This window comes from Microtus oregoni, unplaced genomic scaffold (assembly GCF_018167655.1).
Source record: "Microtus oregoni isolate MIOR12 unplaced genomic scaffold, Mior012 000001F_ref0000356, whole genome shotgun sequence".
Taxonomy (NCBI): Eukaryota; Metazoa; Chordata; class Mammalia; order Rodentia; family Cricetidae; genus Microtus; species Microtus oregoni.
The window spans coordinates 60188107-60212420 of NW_024543060.1; the positions used below are offsets into that span (position 1 = coordinate 60188107).

General features: G+C 37.5%; 1 protein-coding gene across 2 annotated transcripts in view; it reads left to right on the top strand.

The window, feature by feature from the left end:
* Tafa2 (TAFA chemokine like family member 2) overlaps positions 1-24314 on the top strand; it is a 452112-nt gene that overhangs the window by 413814 nt on the left and 13984 nt on the right. For both annotated transcript variants that reach the window (XR_005976475.1, XM_041676392.1), the window contains exon 4: positions 72-196. Coding sequence is in view for 1 of the 2 variants with exons in the window: in XM_041676392.1 (XP_041532326.1) it covers positions 72-196 (125 nt within the window). In the remaining variant the exon portion in view is untranslated. The remainder of the gene's footprint in view (positions 1-71; positions 197-24314) is intronic.

The window sequence follows — 24314 nt, forward strand, 5'->3', positions numbered from 1 at the left end:
TGGATCAGTGCATTTTGTCCCATGGCAGTCCCAAATAGAAATATTGAGCTAATTTTCCTCTCTCCTTACAGCATCCATAGTGGAACAAAAATGGTGGTGTCATATGCAGCCATGCCTGGAGGGAGAGGAGTGTAAAGTCCTCCCAGATCGGAAAGGGTGGAGCTGTTCCTCTGGAAACAAAGTGAAAACAACCAGGGTGAGTGGCCAGCCAGCCTGGGAGGCAAAGGATCTCCGAGTTAGTGGAGAGCAGGATGGGTACTGTGGCATCTTAAGGGAGGTTGTAGAATGGAATGGTATTGCTTTATATAATGTGAATTTCCCATTAATTCATTTCCTCATAGCACATTTTTATTTCAGAATACCATCTCCTATCAAACGCCATCCACCTCCATGTTTTCTGATGAATGAACCCCGTTTTCTCATAAGGTTCTGCTAACAACACGAATGCCCCCTACTTCCACAGACATGGCAGACAACTGGCCCCAACCCCTGTTCTTCAGCTGAGTAGTTATGGGAATAAATTCTAAAAGAGATTCCATATGATTAATTTACATATGGCTCCATATATATTTACAACTTAGGTTCTATCTGTATTGTGAAGGGGGTTGTTTTGATTTTCCTGAGTTTGGGACAGATAATTAGTTTTCTAAGAGTAAAGGGTCGCAATCTTTGTAATGGGTAATGGAGAGGTGATTCAGGATCAACACAAAGCAATGCTTTGGACAGAGATGGACTTCTGGTCTCAAGAACTTCCATGGAGATGGGAGAGGAGCAAGAAGCCATTTAATTTTTAATCTTCCATTGACTGCATGAATTTCCAGGACTGAAAGAATTTGATTTCCATTTTAAATATAATTATATATGTAAAAGTTATATGTAATTATATATAAATTATATATTTTAAAAAGTACAATTGAAAATTAAAATTTTATACTATTCAATTTGTTTTGAAGGAACATTGGCAATTGACTAAAGTTGAATAATTGAACAATAAAATAAAATAATGGTAAAAATTTATTAAAAGTGACACCAAGCTAGATAATATTATTTACTTGACATGAAATTAAAATTTTTTCTTCTGAGTATCTTCAGGTCATTATTCTATTGTTGTCTCCCAACACATTCAACCTTGTCAAGTAATGTCATCAGTACATTAACACTAGATGCACTCAGATGTGTCCATGTTTTAGATAGCACAAATAAAGAATATACTTTATTGTTTTGCCAGTTATTCTTGATTCAAATATGTTGGCTAAATTTTGGGAAATATTTTCAAAATTGTGCCAAGTATATGGTCAGTTAGCTAGAATAACTCTATTATTCAGTGGGCTGGCAAAAGTTCTAATTCTTTCTAATTTGTCAATATTTTGTTGATATAAAATTTTCTTGTAAGGTATTTATTACCATGAAATTATTTCCCCTCACACTGTTCCTACCAAAAATAAGACTAATGGGAATTCACTAAAGATTTGAGATTCTGAAAGACATTGGCAAAGTAAGTAAGGAAAAAAAGTGAGCTCTCTATAGCCATTCCGTGTTTTCATTAGTTCATTGGACAAGGAGAAGCTGACATTTACTGGACCCATAAACATATGCTGCACACTGAACAAGGTACTTTAAATACATTATCTAATTTACTCTGCTTAATAGCTCCACAAAGAAGATATTTTCATCTCCATTTTACTGATGAGTAAACCAATGCTTTGCAAAGTTAACTGGCTTCCCAAGGTCATAATGGTAATTAATTGAGGGACCAAGATTCAGCTACATAGCCTGAATCTCAAAATTGATCCCTTAATATGTAACTGCTACTTAATTTTAACATATGATTTAATATATTATTAAATGATAATTATTAAATTTTCCTACAGTTCTTTTCATAGGGGATAGACCTTTAAGAATATATTTAACTTTCTGGATCACTGAAATGAAAAGGTCAAGGCAATGTTGAAATTCTCAAAAACTATTCTCTTATGGTGCCATTTCTTTCCCTGGTGGCCAATTCTCAATAATTCAAAATTAAAACTAAGCTTCGCCTTCACAGAACTTAGTCCAATGTGTAGAAAGAGGACAGATGAAAGAGTGGGTGGTTCTGGACAGTAAAACCACGTCTAGACCCTATAGCTTGCTTTAGTAGTATGGTACTACATGCTATTAAACAACATTTTTTTTTATTTTCTTTCATTCTTCCTATGAAGAGGTGGCAGTGGAGGACCTTATAGGATGCATTGTCCTCCATCATCAGGCTGAGGGTTATGCTGACATCATAGGATAAAAAATGGAACCAGACAGGAAGCTCTTCAAACTCTATATCCCTGATGGCTTTTGCTCTGTGTGTAGAGGGTAGCTGCAAGTGGTGGCCATAGGCAAGTGGAAGCAGATAGGGGAAAAAGCAAATATCTCTCACCCATTCACAGAAATGAAGCCAGCTTTGAGTTTGTCTGCTCGGTATCCTTGTAGCATTTTCTTCCTCTACGTCCTTCTTGAATTCTGCCACAAATGCTCCCAAATTGCTTCCCCAACTGTCAGACATATGTCTGTCTTCCCCTTTTCACAACTCATCTGCCACGCTGAATGCTGGGCTACCTCTGTGCTTCAAATCCATCACCATGGCTCTTCTGCCTCTATTGTTTCTTTCTCTATGTTACCAGCGCAGCCTTCACTACTGAAAGCAGACAAGAAAAGACTGCTTAAGGAAAGCCTCACATTGAGTGTGTAATGCCAGGGCAGAAGGCTCAGAAAATTCTAAGCCAATTCAATAAGTGAGCCTACAAAGCAAGCTTATATAGTGTTTAAACTAAACACAGCCATTGATGCTTAAGTTTTGGACCGTTTGCAGCCTTGTCTTTTAAGGCTGCAAGTCCCTCTGATACGTCAATGGCTTAATTTTTCCTCTGCTAACTTAGGTGGTTGCAGGGTTATCTAGAGTTCCTACAAACTTGTGACAACACAAAGTCTGATAGAAAATTGCTTCACAGCACACCATTAGTGTCTCTAGTGCCAGGGAAATGCTCAGTGGTTGTAATGCAGTTTTCCTGAGGCATCTCAGGGTTAGCAGTTGATACTGATGATGGCAGAAGGGAAGTCCGACTGGTTATGCTGCTCAGGGAGGCCAGGAGCCCAACGGCTGCAAATGATGGAGTTAGATTGCTCTGTGGCTCCATCATTTCTCCCTGACTGAAAAATGGACATCAGAAGTCAGGTTTACAGCAAGAACTTAGCAGACTTACTTTTAACGCTAGCTGTTGTCTGAGTTTTCTATCCTACCCAGTTCCCGCAGTCATTAAGTCCCAAAGAAATCACACAGAGGTCTACATCAGTTGTAAATGGATTGGCCCATTAGCTCAGGATTCTTATTAACTCTTATAACTTATATTAGTTCATTATTCTGGTATATGTTAGCAACATGGCTCTCTTATTAACTCTTATAACTTATATTAGTTCATTATTCTGGTATATGTTAGCAACATGGCTCGGTACCTTTTTCAGTGAGGCAGTCACATCTTGCTTCCTTTGCAGCTGGGTAAAGGACTGCATCCTCTTCCCAGAATTCTCCTGTTCTCATTGACCTGCCTCTACTTCCTGTCTTGTTGTCCCACCCATACTTTCTGCCTGGCTACTTACCAATCAGCATTTATTTAAAATATAATTGACAGAGCCGGGCAGTGGTGGCGCACACCTTTAATCCCAGAACTCGGGAGGCAGAGGCAGGTGTATCTCTGTGATTTGGAGACCAGCCTGGTCTACAGAGTTAGTTCCAGGACAGGCTCCAAAGCCACAGAGAAACCCTGTCTCGAAAAAACAATATATATATATATATATATATATATATATATATATATATATATATATACAGAATACAGACAATTGTCCCACACGAACTAGCTGCAACTTTAATAGTGTTTATCAGTGTTTAACATCTGTATATCATCCAAGAAAGAATTCTCATCATCTGTTCTGGATTAATACTGTTGTAGGTACTTGGATTGAATTGCTTCTAAGATCTCTAGTGATTCTGAGACTAGGATTCTCATTATAGCAGGAAAAATAGTAAGAGAAAAGATAAAATGTCTTGAAAAAGGGAACTTTTTGATTTATCATAGTAAATTATTTTTTCCTTTGTTTCTTTTATAAGAAACATTTTAATTCTTAATTGTTTTAGGTATATATTTTAATTTTTCTTGCATTTTAATCATTTAAAATTTTCTTTATGTATATGCATATGTGCCTTTGTGTTCGTATGTGAATATGAGTATAGATGTCTGAAAAGGCTAAGAGAGGAATAAGAAACTCTGGAACAGGAGTTACAAGTGTAGGCTCATCCACATTGGGTTCTGGGAACTAAACTCAGGTTCTCAGTAAGAGCAGTGGATGCTCTTAACCAGAGTCATCTCTCCAACCCTAAGGAAAAACACTTGTAAAACATAGACATACTTAGATATTTTCAATTAGCTGGATACTATGATAGTCTACCTGACCTGTCAAAATTGTACAAATACAAGTATTGATTGAATTCACAAAACTATTTGGTCAAATATTGCTATACTACCATAAAAAGTTAAAGTTTTTTTTAATGTCATCAGCTTTGCCTTTCCCACTAAAACATTGTAAAATGTGAGAAAAGAAAGAAACACTCTTAAGAAGGTTGGGCCACAATAGCACTACACAGAGAATGAGTAGTAGACAGAGGTGATTCTTCCAAGTGTAAATAGTTATATATTATTAAGAAGCATAAGCCTAATGCTGTTGTTGTCAAATTACCAGTCTTGAATAAGTAAGCTGGGGCGACCAGAGCACTATGAAACCATTATCCCTGATTTGGCAGGTTCTGTACACAATAGGATGCCTAGAAGAGGAACTGGAAAAGGCTGCAAAGTACCTTGTGAACTGCTCTTAGCCCAGGGCTATTTGTGTTTCAGAGGCAAAACATGATGCTCATATGGGATTTTCATTGCAAGCGAAATGGCTGGAGAAATGATTAAAATTTTCAATAATGTACACCTTCCCATATTATTGCCCATATCCAATCTGGAATGTTCAGGTAAGCCTCACAGTGGAAGGAGAACAGTCAGACAGACCCAGCAGTGAGGCATGCATGGCCTCAGCCCAGAGAAATGGCATCTTCCAGAATGGACTAGAAATCAGGAATGGGTGAGTTCATCTGACTAATTTGGAGCCTCATTGCCCTGATCACAAATGTTAATTATACCCTGCTTCTGCCTTTATAATCCATTCAGAGAGCTTGGGTGTTGTTGTTCTGACCTACTTTTTCCCCCGAGAAAGCAGGGAAGACAAGGAACAGATAGTTTTAGGCAACATCAAATTTTTGTTTTCAAATCCCTTTAGTCTGAAAAGCATAGAAAAGGCAACAACTGTTTCCAATTTATTTTTCCCCTTCTCATGCTTAAGGAGAAAAATTTAGGAGCACCTATGACATGCAAAACTATCTCCTGCATTACTTTTAAGATTTAAGATAAAGAGAGGGGAAAAGTCATATGAGCCTTTTATTTTAAACTCTTTTTCAAAGATAAATAGTGAGGAATTTTTTTTTAGAGTCATTAATAAAAGAATAGTCTCTCCGGTGTAAAAGAGCACATAATTATATGCTAATTATACAATACAAAATAGCAGGGAGGAAAGGTGCTGCAGAGCTTGTAAGATATGAGAAAATATCTTTAACCCTGTTGGGATCATCAGGAAAAACAGACTATACTTCATTGCTTTTAATGTTTTGATATTTTTTTTTTCTGTGGGGAAGATCTAAGGAAGTCATGGACTGCTTTAGAATTTCAATTTCTGATCTGTTGGTGAGGACATCATGCTCCAAAACAGAGGGGTCTGTAGCTCTTAGGTTTGATTCTTACTTAAGGAAAACATGATAAAAACTCTACCTTGTCATTAGAAATATCATCTTTGGGAATAATGTATCCAAAGTCTGCCTACTCTTCCCATGTATAAGATGAATTCGTGGGGGCATAATTTGTAGCTAGCTGGAGTATTTTTGTTTTTAATGATATACTTCAAATACCTCAAGTGGATAGGAATTATATATTTTTTAAATATACCTTTGAACAAAATTGAGTTTTAAAGGTGATACAGTGAAAATGAACATATTATATAATAACAATCCTCATAATTAAAGCATAAAAGGAAATACAGCATTGACATAGCTGTTATTTTATACTACACCAGTCCTACTTAGTAAAGTTCATCAACCATACTAGAGAAAATGGACAACACAGAGATATATAAAATAATCATGGCCCACAAGCAGCACATGCATTTGAGACGGGGAAATGAGTAGCGTTTGTGGCACCATTTTTTTTTTTATTGCGAAAAGAAGAAAAAAAAACATAAACAAAAAACAAGTTTCCACCTCCTCCCAGCCTCCCATTTCCCTTCCCCTCCTCCCATCCTTCTCCCCCTCCTCCCACCCTTCTCCCCCTCCTCCCACCCTTCTCCCCCTCCCCCCACTCCTCTCCCCCTCCCTCTCCAGTCCACAGAGCAGTCCGGGTTCCCTGCCCTGTGTTAAGTCCTAGGTCCTCCCCCCTCCGTCCATATCTAGGAAGGTGAACATCCAAACTGGCTAGGCTCCCACAAAGCCAGCACATTAAGTAGGATCAAAACCCCCTGCCATTGTCCTTGGTGTCTCATCAGCCCTCATTGTTCGCCATGTTCAGAGAGTCCGGTTTTATCCCATGCTTTTTCGGTCACAGTCCAGCTGGCCTTGGTGAGCTCCCCGTAGATCAGCTCCACTGTCTCAGTGGGTGGATGCACGCCTCGTGGTCCCGACTTCTTTGCTAATGTTCTCCCTCCTTCTGCTCCTCCTTGGGACCTTGGGAGCTCAGTCCAGTGCTCCTGTGTGGGTCTCTGTCTCTATCTCTATCCATCACCAGACACCATTTTTTTTTTATCTCTGGGCAGCATCCTGCATAGAGGGGGCATTGGAATCAATGGCAAATAGTGTCAAGACTAATGTTATTAAAATAACAGACTAGCAATGTCCTTGATTTAGCTCTGTCATCTTCAAAGGCATGAAGATGTCAATTCAGTTTCAAGCTCTCTGGCTGTGTGTACCAAGGACATTTCTAACTTCCTTCACAACTAAATTAATATGACGTTAATACATGGCTAACCTCAGAAGACAGATAAGACCAGTTTTAGGAGGGAGGAAAGAAACAGTGTCTTGTGAATTTTACTGATCAAAGCCTCAAGTTGCCCCTTCCAGATAAAGCTGGATTTTATATCAAAGCTCAGTGCTGGGAGATCTAAACAGGGACAAGGGTGCTGTTCAGACCCAAGGCAAAGGGAGAACATGGCAGGAGGATTAAAGTTTACTTGATTCCTTTAAGATGGCACAGTTTGTATGCCTTCTTCATTCCCAAAGCTCACTTTGCCTGGTAAATGTAAGTACACATTTAGAATAGTGTGGTTCTTTCTCAATCACCCCGTTCTTATCCTGCACATCCCCATCCATTTGTCTTCATCTCTCTACCAGTCAGGGCCTGAATTACACTCTAGCCTACAGCACAAAGGCAAATGACCTTTAGGGCTGTGGTTTAGAAATTATATTATAGCACCGACAGTAAGATATATACCTTATCTTGTGACTCATTACAGACATCACACACACACGCACACACACACGCATGCACACATGCACACACACACACTTTTGTATCTGCCACATGTCAGTTAAAGCTGGCCTCTGATGTTTCGGTTCTCTTTCTTTCTTACCTTTTAGTCTTTTTCCTTCTGTGCCCTTCCCCCTTATCTTCCTCTTCCCCCTCCCTCCTTCAAATATCAGCCTCAGGAACTGGTTTTATCACTTGCTGATAAGTTGTATTCTGTATTTTAGAAAGCGCTAGGCTATCTCGATATTTGATTGCCTCCTACATCTTGCTTCATGGAACTTATGGAGATGCTAACTCCTTAATAAAGTGTTCTCAAGTCAATCCAGTTCATGCATTTTAATATCAGTTTTCAATATATTTTGGAGTAAATATTTAATTTACTTTTGAGATATAGGTTTTGGGGAAGCAAGTATATATGACAAATAAATATTAATTCAAAAGTATTGTATAGTTTACTGTTTTAATGATTTGTTCTATGTTTCAAATAAAGACACCAGTGAAACAGAAACCAAGGGAACAAAAGTTGCTGCCCCCACCCCAGACCTGTACTCTCCTAGGTTGCATTAAGTTTTTTGTTGCTGCCATAGAAGTTAAAAGAAGTTTCAGTGACTTAATACAATACCTGCTGAGTATCTGTAGATTACAGGTGGCTCTACAGTATCTGTTGTGTGAGTTTTGTGAAGGGAGAATTAAAGGGGGCATCACCTTTTCATAACAGAGCTGTGCTTCCTTGGGCCGAGTCTGGGAGATGCCATTTCAAAGCTCATTCAAGTTATCACCATCAGGGTCATCTTGGAGACTGTAAGGGCTGGGGTGTCCCTTACCAGAGCCTCTGTCACCTCCATTAGGATGATGGTTTTTCTCATCACACTCTCTCTCCAATCTGAGGCATACCATGGCCTCCTCATGCCTGAGCATCTTTATCCTCTCCCTGTCTCATTTTTCCTCTGTCTTCTTCCTTTGCTATACCTCAACTGACTCCTCTGCCCACTGTCAACTGCTTTTAAGGGTTGAGGTAGTTACAGCATTAGGACCACCTAGTGGGAGTAGTCGTTTCTGAAGTCTGGGCTGCTCAACAGACTCAGTTATATCTGCAAATATAGAACATTCACCACAGCACTTAAACTACTGCTTCTTTGAGGACTCACGGGATATGAAAGGTGATACATCTGTCTGAGGGACAAAGACACAGCAGATTTTGCCTATTACATGAGAGGCAACAAAAATTAAAAATTAATAAAGTAAATAGCACCTTAGATGGTGGTGTTAACATACCACAATGGGGATGAAGGATGGGGAATGGAAAGTGCTTAGTGAATTTGCATATTTGATTGAATGTTTGAAGATGAGTAGATAACCCACTTGGCTATCTGGAGAATATGTTTTCTAAGAGATGGAAGAACAAGTTAAAGTCCCTGAAATGGCAGCTGTCCTGGGAAAACAACGTCCAAGGGATTGTCAGGCATGGAGCCAGTCATATCACTCAAGGCTAGAAAGGACTTAATCTTTTGTGTTAAACATGTAGAAAATGAGAGTTTGTTGTTCATTTCCCGGTCACCCAAACTTGAAACAACCACACAGAAATTGTATTGATTAAATCCCTGATTGGCCTATTAGCTCCAGCTTCTTATCGGCTAACTCTTACAACTTATTTTAACCCATTTCTATTAATCTGTGTATCACCACGGAGCTGTGGCTTACTGGCAAGGTTCTATCCAGCATCTGTCTCCAGCAGGACTACATGGCTTCTCCTGACCCGCCTTTTTTCTTCCAGCATTCAGTTTAGTTTTCCTCGCCTACCTCTATTTTGTCCTATGCAGGTCTAAAGCAGCCTCTTTATTAACCAATGGTATTCATGGCTTACAGAGAGGAATCCCACATCAGGAGTTGTCTTGAGGTGACATAGGAAGGACTGTGGAAAGACTGTATTTTTCCCCAATCGGTTTTTCTTTAATACTCACTAATTCTAGGCCATTAAGCATCATGGAAAAGCAGGTGTAATCCTTGAATTTTGAAATTAATATTTCTTAAGAATAGGTGAACATTATTACTATTATAATGAGAAAGGCATACAGTGAGTGAAATTAGTGTTAGGGAAGTTAAAATTTTAAATGAGGAAGCAATTAGAAGCAAAACACTTAAGGAAGTTGGTAATCATGGTAATAACATTAGGGTTTTTTTTTTAATAAGGAGGTTCAGACAGAAATGGATTAGAGTGTACAGTTCTCAAATCAATTAGACACTGCATTCAAGGCAGGTAAGAACCCAGCAAGGTGCCCAGGATGCAGCATTAGCCAAAGGTAACATTTTAAATCTGCTGTTTTAAATCAGGTAGCTGCTTACTTCATAAACAATAATTTATGGGAGTGAGGGTGTCCACCTTGGCATTTGTTTAGAGAGTTATTGGAAATTAATGCAAAGACTTCAAGTAATAGATCACCAGAGCTGTATTTCTCAAATGTGTCCTATATTTTCACAATTAAAATGAACAACGGGCGACAGATGAGTACTTTGAATCTCCTGGAGGATGGAGACAAGTCCGTACTATTCAAGTCACGTGTATATTTGCAAACGCTACTCCAAAGGGCGTGCTTATGATATTAAAGTTAATTGTGCGTGTTCAACACACCATAATGTCGTCTTGTTGGGCACCACAGAATTTTGTTAGCAACTCTGAGGAATATCTTAGGCCATGGAGTATTCCCTGTGAATTATGTCAGGGAGGATTCTAGGACTGTCTCTTACATTATGGCCAAAGGTCAAAGTTCTGTTGTGTTAGTTAAAATACATTTTAGATATAATATTTGATGAAAGTAAATATACCTGGAGAATCAACACCTGATCTATTTTTGATTATGTGGGGTCCCCTAAGGAAAGAAGAATGGAACTTCATGGGACTTGAAGAATAGAAGGGTTTGGGAAGAAGTCGGTTTCCACTATAGTGTCACCTCTTGTTACCTGTCTACCCTCCAGTGAATAGTCCTCCCCCCATACAGGCCAGCTCCTTAAACTCATTTTCAAGAAGATTACCAAGGAGATATGACACATGAAAGTGTGGGGGGATTGCTGGGGAGTTTCAGTGGGAGAGTGGATGGAGGTCACTGGACATTGTGTGTGTCCAAACATGTTGTATATGATTGTGTGAAATTAGGAACCCATACATTGAAATTAGGCAAGAATACATTGGAAAAAAATGTTTCAAAAATGGAAAAAAAAATGATTCGATGGTGATACTCAAGGAACCACACTTTGGAGACCTCATGATTTTATTTCTATGTTGAGGGACAAACTTCCTACTTAAAAATACATGCCTTTGTACTGATTATAGTATTCTATATCTTCTACCAAAGCTCCTTCCATTCTCACACCCTTGCACACGTTACACAGTAAGTTTTATAGCACCGATGAATGAGTTCCCATGCAACTTAATATTCTCATCTTGGCGAATAGGGCAAAGATGATTCAGTTAAGTAAGACAGAAGGTATTCTTGGCCAATGAGCTCAGAATACTTTGGCAATGGTGACCAAGTGGTGCATGATAGCACAGCTGTGCCCCAGACCCCTCTCTCTCTAGGATGACAGTCAATGGCAGTTCTCTTTTGGATGATCCACAACTTGTCAAACCTGTCTCTCAACTGTGGAGCTGGTTGAGGTGTGCCTTATATGAAGGGAGGAGCTGGGCTTTCTGTCAGAATGATCACACTGCAGTTGGGCATATGCAGTAAAATTCCAGACCCCAATTTTAGTGGGTGAGAAAAAGATATATGTATTAGATTTGTGGATATTAACCTCTAAGAATAGAAACACAAGAATAATGTGTTTTTAATCATTTAAGATATAGCAAGGAAAGAAAAATATTTGTGTGTTTTTAAGTAATCATAACCCAGACCATTGAATAACATATTCAGTAATAGCATTTGACAAATGGACTGCCTTGGAAAATAAGAAACTCCTCACCTTCAGATGTCATTATAACGTGAATTATATGCAAAAATTTAAAGTTGACTAGATCAACAATGATACGGACAGAAACCAGCATATACAAAGCTTGGAGGGATAGATCCAGTCTTAAGTATGGAATTGAAGCTCACTCTTAGAGGGCAATAAGGCATGTGAAAGGAAGGGGGGAACTTGTAATTCTGAGGAGCAGAGTGGTAGCAACTGAAATCTGCATTATAAATAGAAACTTAAATTTCTATGTGAAAGATTTGAATTTTATTTGCTAGATACAGATGAGCTATGAAAGCTCATGTTATGAGATTGGGGAAAGAGAAGGTCTGGTTTATAGTTAAGTATATTCAGCTATAAGGGACCAGAAGGAGGTATAAGATTATGGACTTAACATTAGTAAGGAAATGGGTGACACTGTGGGTGTAGAGAGGTAAGGAGTAGAGTCAAGATGACTTGATGATTAAAAATAGCAAGTGAGACTTGTATGTTTATTTCCTATTTACTTATATTTTGGTGATTACTTGGTGACAGCTGTCGATGGAGACTCTAAGTAGAAGAATCTCGTAAACAGAGTGATATATAGACAACTAGACAAAAGCAGATATTGGAGAATTCCATGGATTGCATTGAAACAATTCATTATAAAGCTTTCCCAGGAGGAATGTTTCAATCAAGGCTCTCGAAGACATTTACCAGGTGATGTGGAATGAGACAACTGGAGGCATCAGGAATGAAATTGTTTGCCAATTTGTCTCCATAGTATCTAATAAGCAAACTGTTATTTTGTGTTGTGAAGGGAGAACTGAATTTTCTTTGCACCTTTGTGCTAAATTTCCACAAAAGAAAAACTACCTCTGTGACTCAAAATGTTGATTTCTAAATTAAGCTATTTTTATATTACCAACTATTTCTATAGAAAAATAAACATGGAAATTTGAATAAATGCAATCTGAAATACACATTGACTATATTTAAATTTTCTGTCATCATTGTATTGTATATTGTATAGTCATTTATATGAGATACAGAAAGAGTTAAAAAGGAAGAGAGAAAATAAAAGAGAGATTATCTGTATAAAAATATGAAAAATTGGGGCCACAGTAATAGCTATACTTTGAAAACCAAGAATGTCATCAATGCCTAAGAACATTGAATATTATGAAAATATCTGTCAATATTTTAAATTCACACAGCAGTTAAATCTTGAAATAGCACAAGAAAATCTGACTTTTAGTGAGATATTGTATATAATATAAAATTCAAATTTCTGAATTAAAACAAAAAATAAAAACTGTTATAGTTTATAGGAAGTTAAGAATTTGGATTTTTTGTAGTCTTTAATATTTAACTTTTTAGAGATATGCATGATTTAATTGTTAACACAACCTTCACTCATGACACTCAGTATACAATAGTTTGCTTCTATTAAGCATGGGGTGTTGACTTGCCATAATGTATGATGAGATTAACCAAAAATCAATAAAGGTTTGCTTTGTCAAGTGCCTGTTTGCTCTTGGCATTTTTACCTCTGCTTCTGTTGCTGAGTCTCTTCTGGTGGCAAACATATTATACTCTTACTTTTCATTGGCATTTTCTTCCTCATCTTGTTCATAAAAACTGACATCTTGGAGAAGAAGTAAGTGTGTGTGTGTGTGTGTGTGTGTGTGTGTGTGTGTGTATGTGTGTGTCAGAGAGAGAGAGAGACCGAGACAGAGAGAGACAGAAACAGAGAGACAGAGAGACAGAGAAACAGAGGCAGGGAGAGGAGAAGAGATTGATTTCTCAAAGGATGCTTGCAAATTATTGATTATAATCTGTGCTTCAAATTTTGTGTTTGAAGCATTCTGGACTCATAAAGACTGGTTATGGGAGACCCAGTTTGGTCAGGCTGTTTAGGAGAGTTGGTTTGCTCAGCATGGTTGTAGAACTCATGTGGTGTGATACTTCTGTTCTATCTTGAAAGGAACAAAATTGAGTATTCTTAAAAGACACTCTGTCTCACAGTCAGAGAAATTTGCATGGGTATCATGATAAGAAATCTCAATTTCCTAACTTCAGTTACAACATGTGATCAATTTGTGAGATTACTAAATGTCTAGTCAGACGGTCAGGCCTCCTTTGTGATTAAATTTCACAAATGAACTTGTTGAAGGCACTGCCTGCATGCATAATACTGTTTTGAACCATGCAGATAAGTCATTTGCCTCCAGATTGGCACTTCAGGGGTGCTTAGATGAGTTATGAGGAAATGTGCTTATGGATGAAGTTTGATAAAAGTTATTAATGATAACTCCTAATATACTCAGTTTTTTTTAACCAACATTGATGGTCTAAAGAGCTCCTATCCAGTGATATGTTACCACATTACTATTTTATACTACAAGTAAGAATAAACCGTGATAATATGAAAAACATGTTTAATCATGTGAGGTGAAAAAACCCTACACCATGACAGAATTATCTTTGATAGCAATAATATAACATTGAGAATTTATCTTTCCTGAGCATACAGCAAATACAGAGAGCATGATACACTGTCAGAGTGTACCCAATGACAGGAGACCCTGCCAGAGTGTACGCAATGAGATGAGATACTGTCAGAGTGTACCCAATGACATGAGACACTGTCAGAGTGTACCTAATGACACGAGACACTGTCAGAGTGTACCCAATGACATGAGACACTGTCCGAGTGTACTCAATGATTGCTCATTGTCCACTGCACTCATCATGGGCCCCGGGAAGTTTGAAGGGCTATAAACCTGACAACAATCCTCCCATTTTTTTCTGCACAATAGTTCTCTCAGCCTTACCTAGCAAGTGCCCTTCAACTGTGTCTCATAATAGACACATCATACATGTAGCTCATCCGGGGCATTGCTGCTAGAGCTTTGCTCTGGAGAGCTTGGAGTATTAGTGAGTAAACCCTGTGTTTATTCTCAGTTAAACTTAAGCCACTCCTAAAGAGTCTTATGGATATCCTCTGCTTTCCATGTGCATCTTCCATGTACATCTTCCATGTGCATCTTTTGCTTTGATATAGACATACTTGTTTTTCTCAGAGAAGCTAGCTCATTTACATCTTTTGTGTATAGCACAAAACAGGAACACCATATCCAAATCGAGGAGGATAATGTAGTTACTGTTTACAGATGCACATGCCAAGTTTCATCTTCCCGTGTTTTGCAAGGAGGAAGAACCCAGAAGAAATACCTCTTGAAGATTTTATAATAAAGAATCTCAAGAGGTGTTGTGGTTAATATTCAGTCATTAGAAGGCTTTATTTATTCATTCCCATATAAAATAAAAATTCATGTTCAGAAAGTCAAGTCTGATGGCTAATTATAATTGTGTCAAGTTGGCTGGTCTACAGTGCCCAAATATTTAATCACACATTATGTTTCTTGTGAGGGTATATTTTTTAAATTTATTTTTATTAATTAATTAATTTCCCCAGCCTGATTACAGTTTCCCTTCTTTCCTTCCTTCCTTCCTTCCTTCCTTCCTTCCTTCTTTTCCCAGACCTTCCATCCAACCTCCTCTCTCTGTCCCCCTTTCACTCCTCCTCTCTTCAGAAACGTGCAGACCTTCCATGTATATCAGTCAATCGTGGTGTATTAAGTTAGAATAAGACTAGGTATCTCCTCTCCTGTTGAGGCTGGATTAGGCAGCCCAATAGGAGGAAAGGGTCCAAAATGCAAGTGAAATGGTAAGAGACAGCCCCTGCTCCCACTGTTAGGAGTCCCACAGGGACAACAAGCTACACAACTGTAACATATATTCCAAGTGCTTAGGTCAGTTCTATGCAAGCTCTCTGGTTAACAATTCAGTCTCTTTGAGCTCCTATCAGCCAAGATTAGTTGATTCTGTATTTTTCTTGTGGTCCCCCTGGTCTCTCTGGCTCCGATAATCCTTTCTCCCCATGAGAGTGTATTTTAATGTGATTTAAATTGGTGAGGGGGTGCACAAAGCGCATTGCCTTTGTTAATGTGGGGGTGGACCTCCACCAATCAGTTACAAGCTCAAATCACAAATGTTGCTGTCCCTTGAGTAACATAGACTATATTTTTATACTATATTATATACTATACTATAAAAATATTACTATATTTTTGCCTAGTGGGATGCTTTAACTGCATGTATAACCAGTGATTAAAATAGTGACTCCTTTGTAGAATTCATATATCAATATTTTATGAGTTAATTTGAGTAGAAATTTCTGTAAATTCTAGAATTTTTCTAATGTAGTTTCTTAGAATATTTTCCCTAGGTTTTTAGATATTGTCCTTTATTTTACTGTTGTTATGATAGAGTATAAGTAGATTTTTTTTTCATTTCCAGAAATACTTTTGAATGCCTGCCTGATGTCAGGATCTGTGCTACGTCTTAGGGATAAATTACTTAAGTAAGATAAAGGCTTTGTGTGGAAATTGTTCTCGGTGGTGTTCTAACAGGTTATACTCTGAAGTAGATTAGGCTGAACAGAAAAAGCAAGAAGAAAAGCCTTTGAATCTTTATAGTTAAAATAAACAGGATTTACTCTCAGTCAGCCATCATTCTATGTGGCTTTTGGTCTCCAGGGGATAATTCTCCTTATTCTAGAGCCAAGGCTGAAGGGTGCACATGACTAGGCATATCATTTGTTACCATGATAGGAGGACTGAAAAATCAGGACTGATCAGCCCTGAAGCAACAAACCTACCCTTAGCTTTTGTTCTGAAGTTTTAAAGATGTCTATTAGAGAAGATCCAATATGCTGAGCTTTTGTTTTTGTTCATGTTATGAAATATATGAGGCCATGTGTTACACTAGACTCTTTTCATGGCCACACGTGCTCTCTGCGCTGTGTTAATTGCTCTTTCCTCTCAAACGTCTGACAGTCAGCGGTCTTTTCTCCCCTATTGTTTTGCTTTTCTCAGAGTGCCATCTACTTGAAATCATATAATATATAGCCATTTCAGTTTGGCTTCCTTTAGTGATTTGTATGCAGCCAAGTTTATAGCATGCCTTTAATAGCTTACTATTGCCTTTCTTCTTAGCCTGGATGACACTCTACTTTATTGATGAAGTTATTTATTATGTTCTTTCCGGGAAAAAAAAAACTGGATTGTCCCCAGAATTCAGAAACTATTCATTAACCTGCTAAAAACATCCTTTGTTCATGTGTCTTTTATGAAGAAATAGTCTTAGGCATTTTGGGGGTAACTAGCAAGACGTAGAATTGCTAGGTCATATGGTAAGGCTGTGCTTATCTCTGTGACAGTACAGTCCAGGGTAGCTAGCAGTCCTAGTTCGCTTCACCACTAGCAGTTAATAGAAGATCTTGATGCTGTATATACAGTCTTGCCAGCGCTGGTGCTGGATTCTGGCCATCCTAACAAGTGTGCACACTGGAAGCTTTCACTAATTCCATCTTTATAGGTGCAGTATACATGCTTCTTATTGCCTCTATAAGGTATCTGATGCATTGGGAAGGAAAGTTTTTGAGAAGATACAAAGGAAATAATTCGTTTAAAAATTATCTCAAATGATCTTTCCCCAAAAGACTTATGTTTAAAATATTTTCAAAAGCATGCTATAATAGAAAATATCTAGTTTTTTTTCAAACAAACTTATCAGAGCTAAGAATTCTCATCATAAAAGCTTTCATATATATGGGCATATACCTATTATCCCAAAATTTAACAAGTAAAGGCAGAAAGATTGCAAAGTTGATACCAGTCTGGTCTCTATAGTTAGTTCTTACAAATTTAAGTAGAATAGAACAAGACAAATCCAGCAAGTTCATGTCTGGCTATTTAACCTTACGTGTATGCACATAACCCTATTCCCTGTATGAATGAGGAATAGCATATGTTGACTTAAAATTACCTTTGCATGAAAAAAACCTCTCCCTAAATCACAGTGGTCTTCAGGATGACTTCAAGAATATCATTAGCTCTCCTGTAGAAATTAACAATTGATACATTTCTGGAAAGTCCTATCTCTTCTCTCTGTCTATCTTCTTATCTTTCTATCTGATGAGTCTCATTTATTTTGGAAAGACATGTCTGATTTGCTCTTTGAGAAAGTATTCAAGAATGGGTTTGATGTTTATGAGATCACGTTATCCTAATTTTAATTTTTGGTGTATGCATATATGTATCATGTGTGTGTGTATGTGTTTGTGTGTGTGCACTACTGTGAACATAAATGTGAAAGTGATGTTGGGTATCTTCTTTAAAGACAACTTTTAGTGACAGGGTATGGTAGCTCACTTTGATTTTTAACTCCATACAACATAGAATTATCTGAAAATAGAGTCTCAAGGATTGTTTATGTAGGGTTTGCCTCTGTGCATGTCTGTGGAAGAATGCCTTGATTAATGTTAATTAATGTAGAAAGACTCAACCTATAAGTGTAAATGGAGACTGTTCACTCATTCCTCAACTTCTCAGACCACACAGAAACTATATGAATTACAACACTGCTTGACCTGTTATCTCAGGTTTCTTATTAATAAACTCTTACACCTTAAATCAACCCATTTTTATTAATCTGTGTATCAGCACAAGTCTGTGGCTTACTGGTAAGTATCTGGCATCTGTCTCTTTTGGTAGCTACATGGCATCTCTCTGACTCCGCCTACTCTACCTATATATCTTTTCCAGCCTGTCTATATTCTGCTCTGCCATAGGTCAAGGCAGTTTTATTCATTAACCAATAAAATAAACACACATAGAAGGACCTCTTACATCATATAAATGGACATCTTTTCTTTTATTTGAGTCATTTCTTTCTGCTCTTGACTGTGGATGTGATGTGGATAGATGCTTGAAGTTCCTGTTTTCTTGACACCAAACCCCCACCATGGTAAACTGTGACCTATAACTGTGAACAAAAAATAAACCCTTTCACCTCTACGCTGCTTTTCAGTGGAATATTGTATCACACCCAGAAAAATGAAACTAGAACACAAGGTTTCTTACTGAGCAGGGAGCTTGTGCATTCAGCTAGGCTGGTTGGTCAGTAAGCCTCAACTTCCTTCTTTTTCTTCCTATTTAACACTTGGATTGAATCATGCTCTCCTTTTGAATATAGATGCTGGGGACCAAACTCAAGTCCTCATGCTTGGATGGCAACCATTCACAGGCTGAGCCATCTTCCCAGCCCTTAAATTCAGAGCTTTGAATCTGATTCCTTAGTTCCATATCTGTGACCTTGGAAAAGTTACTTGACACCATCACTCCTTGCACATCTGTGAAATGGAACAATTATGTAAATATTTGTGGATTATTAGGTATTTTAAACCCGTGAACATTCAGAAATCACTTAAAACACCTACTGGCCAGCTGGATGGTGGTGGCACATGCATGTAATCCCAGCACTCAGGAGGTAGAGGCAGCCAGCCTTGTCCACAAGAGCTAGTTGTTCCTGGACAAGTTCCAGAGCTACAGAGAAATCTTGCCTTGGAATACCAAAAAACAAAACAAAACAAAATAGGTACTGGTCATTTGTTAGGGCTTACTCATCTCTTGAGGGAAGTAGGGAAGTACATAAATCTAGTAGGTTGTTAATAGGTTAGTAAAATAAAATAGGCCAATTTCCCAAATGAATAAAGTGTGAACATTATTATTCAACAGTAGTAAGTCTTGCTAAATAAACACTTGTAGAAATGTCTCAGCATTCCTTTCGGCACATAAGCTCATAGTTAAACAAGGCCCTTCAAAGAAAGCATAGATTCATTTAAAACTGTACTCAATTCCTTTTATAATAACCCAAAAATATTCTTATAGAGAGTGGGTGAGGTGCTTCAGCTTGATAGTTCAAGTTCGGTAATCAATGATGAAAGTAAGACTGAGTCCTGTAAGATGTTGTCTGGCTTCTACATACATGCCATGGAGCAAATATGTTTGTGTGTGCTTACTGCCTCACACAAATAAATAAATAAATAAATAAATAAATGCTATTAAAATGTTTGTTGTTGCTGTTATTTTTAATTTACCAAAGAGCTGGATGAAGTAGGGTGTAGTATTTTAATGGTCATATCACCTGGGACATTCTCATCATTAGTGTGGGCTAGGTCAAACCTATTATGCTTCTGATTGTAAAAATCATCTTTGAAGAAGTATACTCCTGGACCATAAGCTTTGCTGTGTCCTTTTTAGCCACCAGACATTGCTTTTTCAGTTGCATCTTACTAAGGCTATATGAAGTGAAGTACTTTTTTATGTCCTTTGCAATTGCTGACCTTAACAAGGGCTTCTTATTATAATTCTAAGGAAGACTCACAAAGGTGTCTCTTTATTATTACACTGTTTTGTTAACCGGGGACAGAGTATACTATGGCTATGTACTGGGCTTTTCCTATATCTGCTTTTATTTTAATCTTAACTTTTTGTGTTGTTTTGCCTGGGGCAGTGTGAAATGATGCTGGCCTGGAGTGGTTGCTGCTTTGGGAAAAGTTTGTTTGCTTGAATGCTGAGCTACCCTCGCCCATTTCAATGTTACTAATACAACATTAATGTTCTCACTAAATCACAAAAATGCCCAGCAGAAACTGATGCAGAAAGTGCTTATAGATATTCAGCAATTAACTGAGGCTAATAATTTCTTTTTATGGAAGAACAAATAAAACCAAAGTGATTCTTTTAAAATAGTACATTTCTACCTAAATATGTGGCAATGTGTTTTGCTCTTAAGTGATGAAAAATTGCATTACAAATTATATGCACAATAAAACTACTTATTTGTTTTCCCAGACTCTAATATAACTTTTAAAAAAATGCAGCATTGACCCATACTTTGTACAGGAAATGCCTAACTCTGTAAAAACGTAGAATAATATATGTTTTTAAAATAATAGAATTTTAAAAGCCAATGATATATCTATGTTTAATGTTTTATTATATAACTAGATTTCCTGCTTTTGCAATAGCATTGAAACAATGAGAGTAATCAGAGTAAGCAAGGAGGGGTAGAAATTGTTTTAGAAACTATTTATTTCAAAGTAAGACTTGAAGGTATTTGAATGGGTGAATCAATTTCTTAATTGGGACCAAAATTGCATTTATTTTGCTTAGCAGTGTGATGAAATAGAGATTAGTTCTATTATGAATAAGGAGATAGGGTTTTTTTGTTGTTGTTACTGTATATAGAAAAAAGAGTTCTATAGTGAATAAATCTAATAAGTCAAAGTAGTGCCACGATTAGATATTCTTAACCCCACACTCTTCATTATGTCAGCATACATCCTGCCTGCTGAAATTCTGTCTTCATCATTATTACAGCCAATCACCATCATGAGATGAACATTCAGGCTAACATTACGTCATCATTATTACATCATCATTATTACAGCCAATCATCATCAGTAGATGAACATCCAGGCTAACATTACATCATTGTTGTTATATCATCATTATTGCAGACAATCGCCATCAGTAGATGAACATTCAGGCTAACATTACATCATCGTTATTACATCATCATTATTAAAGACAATCACCATCAGTAGATGAACATCCAGCCTAATATTACTTCTTTTTTTTTTTTGATTTTTGAGACAGGGTTTCTCTGTAGCTTTTTTTTTTTTTGGTTCCTGTCCTGGAACTAGCTCTTCTAGACCAGGCTGGCCTCGAACTCACAGAGATCCACCTGCCTCTGCCTCCCGAGTGCTGGGATTAAAGGCGTGCGCCACCACGAATTTGACGCTCTCTAATATTACTTCTTAACCAACTTCTAATTAATTCAATGGTAAAGAAGGAAAAGAGGAAAAATGAGGAAGTTGAAGTCCACATGTAATTTTTACTTCTCAATTTTATGAAAATTTCATTCTAACAGAAAGTTTTTAAAAATATATGATAGAAAAAAATTGTAAAACCCAACTGAGAAACCTAAGCATGTGTTAGATAATCTCAAATTCCAACATCTTTGGGCTTTAAAATCGGTCTGGGTTTTTGTAAGAGGCGTTTTTGACCTCCTTGCTGTAATAAGCCATTTATCTTGAAGGTAATAGAGTGTGCCATGAGTTTAATGTGGCTCTTGGCGTGACCCTGGGCTCTAGCACTAGCTGATAATATTACAGTCAACCTTTCACATTACACTCTCCATGTCTCATCTTTATGATATACATGTTGAGGAACTTAGCTCAGCGCTATAACCAGAAATGCTTGCTCAACACTAACCTTAAACATTTGTTAGAAACTTGAAGTGATTCAGTAATTTTTAAAAATGTTTTCTGGTTCAAGGAATGCTTCTTTTGGGCTCACCACATCACAGAAATCCTTATGTCTTGAAGATGTCAATATCCAAGAGTTATTCACTAAAACTCAAATTCCCATGAAAAGGGTACTTACTCATTTAGGTGAACTCCTTACGAGTGGGAAATCCCTTGAGGATATGCATAAGAGGAATTCAGGAAGCAGGTATAAAGTAGGACCATCTCAGGAAAATACAGTTGTCTAGCTGTACATAACTTATACCATTGTGCTAGACCTGCTCCGTGCATAGTTGTAATGTGTTGGTACCATAAAAGTATGGAAGTTGGAGAATACCAAAGAAAAACATGAAATCCTGCCAAACACTTGATGACTTATTAACACCAAGTTCCTCAAAAAAGCTGAGCTGCCATAATTTGCCATTCTCTTTTAGTTATGGTTAAGAAAAATCTTCAAAGTACCTTACCTTACATTCCTTAAATGACAAATTAGTAAACTGTATGTGTTCTGACACCAAAAACTCAAAGAGAATAGGAAAAGAGAAGTGTGACGATCAGGAGAGAACAGTCTGTTTCTAGGACCAGACTCCTAGTCTATGGAGGTCAATGTCAATACAAGGAAATCTAGAGATTGAAAGAGACCTGACAGACCCCAGGGAACTGTCATAATAGTCTACGTCACCAGGCACATATCCCTGTTGTGCTCATGGAAGCGTAATGATATTTACAGGGTACTGCCTGAACCACCTTAATACCTTAAACTGGACTGAGAAGAACATGAATCGTGGAAATGTCAGTGGGAGAGGCATAATCCTAATCTCTGGGGGGAAAGTACAGCTCTAGTGTCACAGTAACTTTACAACTTTGCAAATACAAAACCTAGCATACAATTAGAAAAATAAAACACCAGACCAGGCATACACGATGACAAGGAGCCTAAGCAATAGCAACAAAAAAAGCAAAAATAACCCACAACACTGAAATGAAACCTCAGAGCTGCTCCTCTATAGGAAATGTAGGAATGTCGTGGACATTTAAATCAACTAAGGACATGATAGTAAAAAGTACAAAAGGAACCAAGAAAAGAAGGCAAGGGAGTCAAGAGAAACGAACCTAGTCAGCCATGATGGTGTAGACTTTTAGTCCTGCCCTCAGGAGGCATAGGCAGGTGGATCTCTGTGAGTTACAAGCCAGCCTGAGCTCCAGCCAGTCAGAGTTAAAACAATTAAGGAAATAAGAAACATAAATTTGAAAGCATGAAAGTAAGTGTACAGGGGAATGGTGGGAGACAGGAAAGAGAATTAGGCAATAGTGTAATAGATTTAATTTTGAAAAAAGGAAAATGATTCCTGTAAAGAAAGTCAGTCTTTATGTCTTAGGGGAGAATGCTGGGGAAGAGGTGTCAGGTATCCTGAATGGTAAATATAGCAAGTCTCTCAGTCTCTCTCCCTTCCTCCCTTCCTCCTTTCATTCCTCCCTCCCTCTCTCTGTGTGAATGCGTTTACATGAATAGTATTATTTGGATGGCACTGAGTCAATCATTTTATCATTTGTTTGATATGTTCCACTGTTGGAAACTTGATGCTGCTTCAATGGCACCCCCAGACTGGTCAAGTGAGCCACTACTCCTAGGTGTAGGGCCACCACAAAATAGTTCATGAGAAAAACTCCCTGACAGTGTTAAGCAGCGGTATGGAAATTACTCAAGAGAGAAGAGCATTTTTAAAAGTAGGATAATTCATAACTGAAATATTAACTGTAATAAATATGCCAGTATGAAGCTTGATGTATCCATTTGGACATTTTCCACATCCCAAGTGGCTAGCCTAATACCAATTAAAGCATCACAGACTGCTATTATCTTCCTGAATTATTATTTTCATGAATTAATTTTGTCTTAAAAATCAGACCTTTTCCAAATGAGAATACATTTAAATATTTGAGGTACAAAAGTGAAGTTGAATGTCAGGACCCATAGATATCTATAATTTCAAATTCTAATAATACAGAACCATGGGAATAATGCTAGAAAAATTAATAGCTGAGAAATTGGCCTATGGGGTCACCTGATCATGCCTCTAGGTGTTTATAGAGAATTCAAATAGTAGTTCTATTTCTGTCTGAAGCTGCTTATTACTTTTGTTCATATATACACACACACACATATATATATATCCATTCATTAATCTGTTCATTCATTTACCCACACACATATCCATTCATTGCTTTCATTTTACATTTGATAAATATAAGAAATCATTTAAATGCCTGGAATATTGCTTAGTCATGAAAAATGAAACATGTGTTATATATTTGCCTTATATTAGCTCTCAACTCTTAAACCATCTTGTTATAATGAAATATACCTAAAGTATAAGACAAAGTTCTGAATATATGGATCATTGAATTCTCTCCTCTGTTTAGGACTTTAAATGAAATACAGATGCTTAATGTGCACCATTAAGAGAGTGACACACATGGGCACAACAACTTAGCAGAGCATAATATGTGTACCCATAGAGACTTTGGAA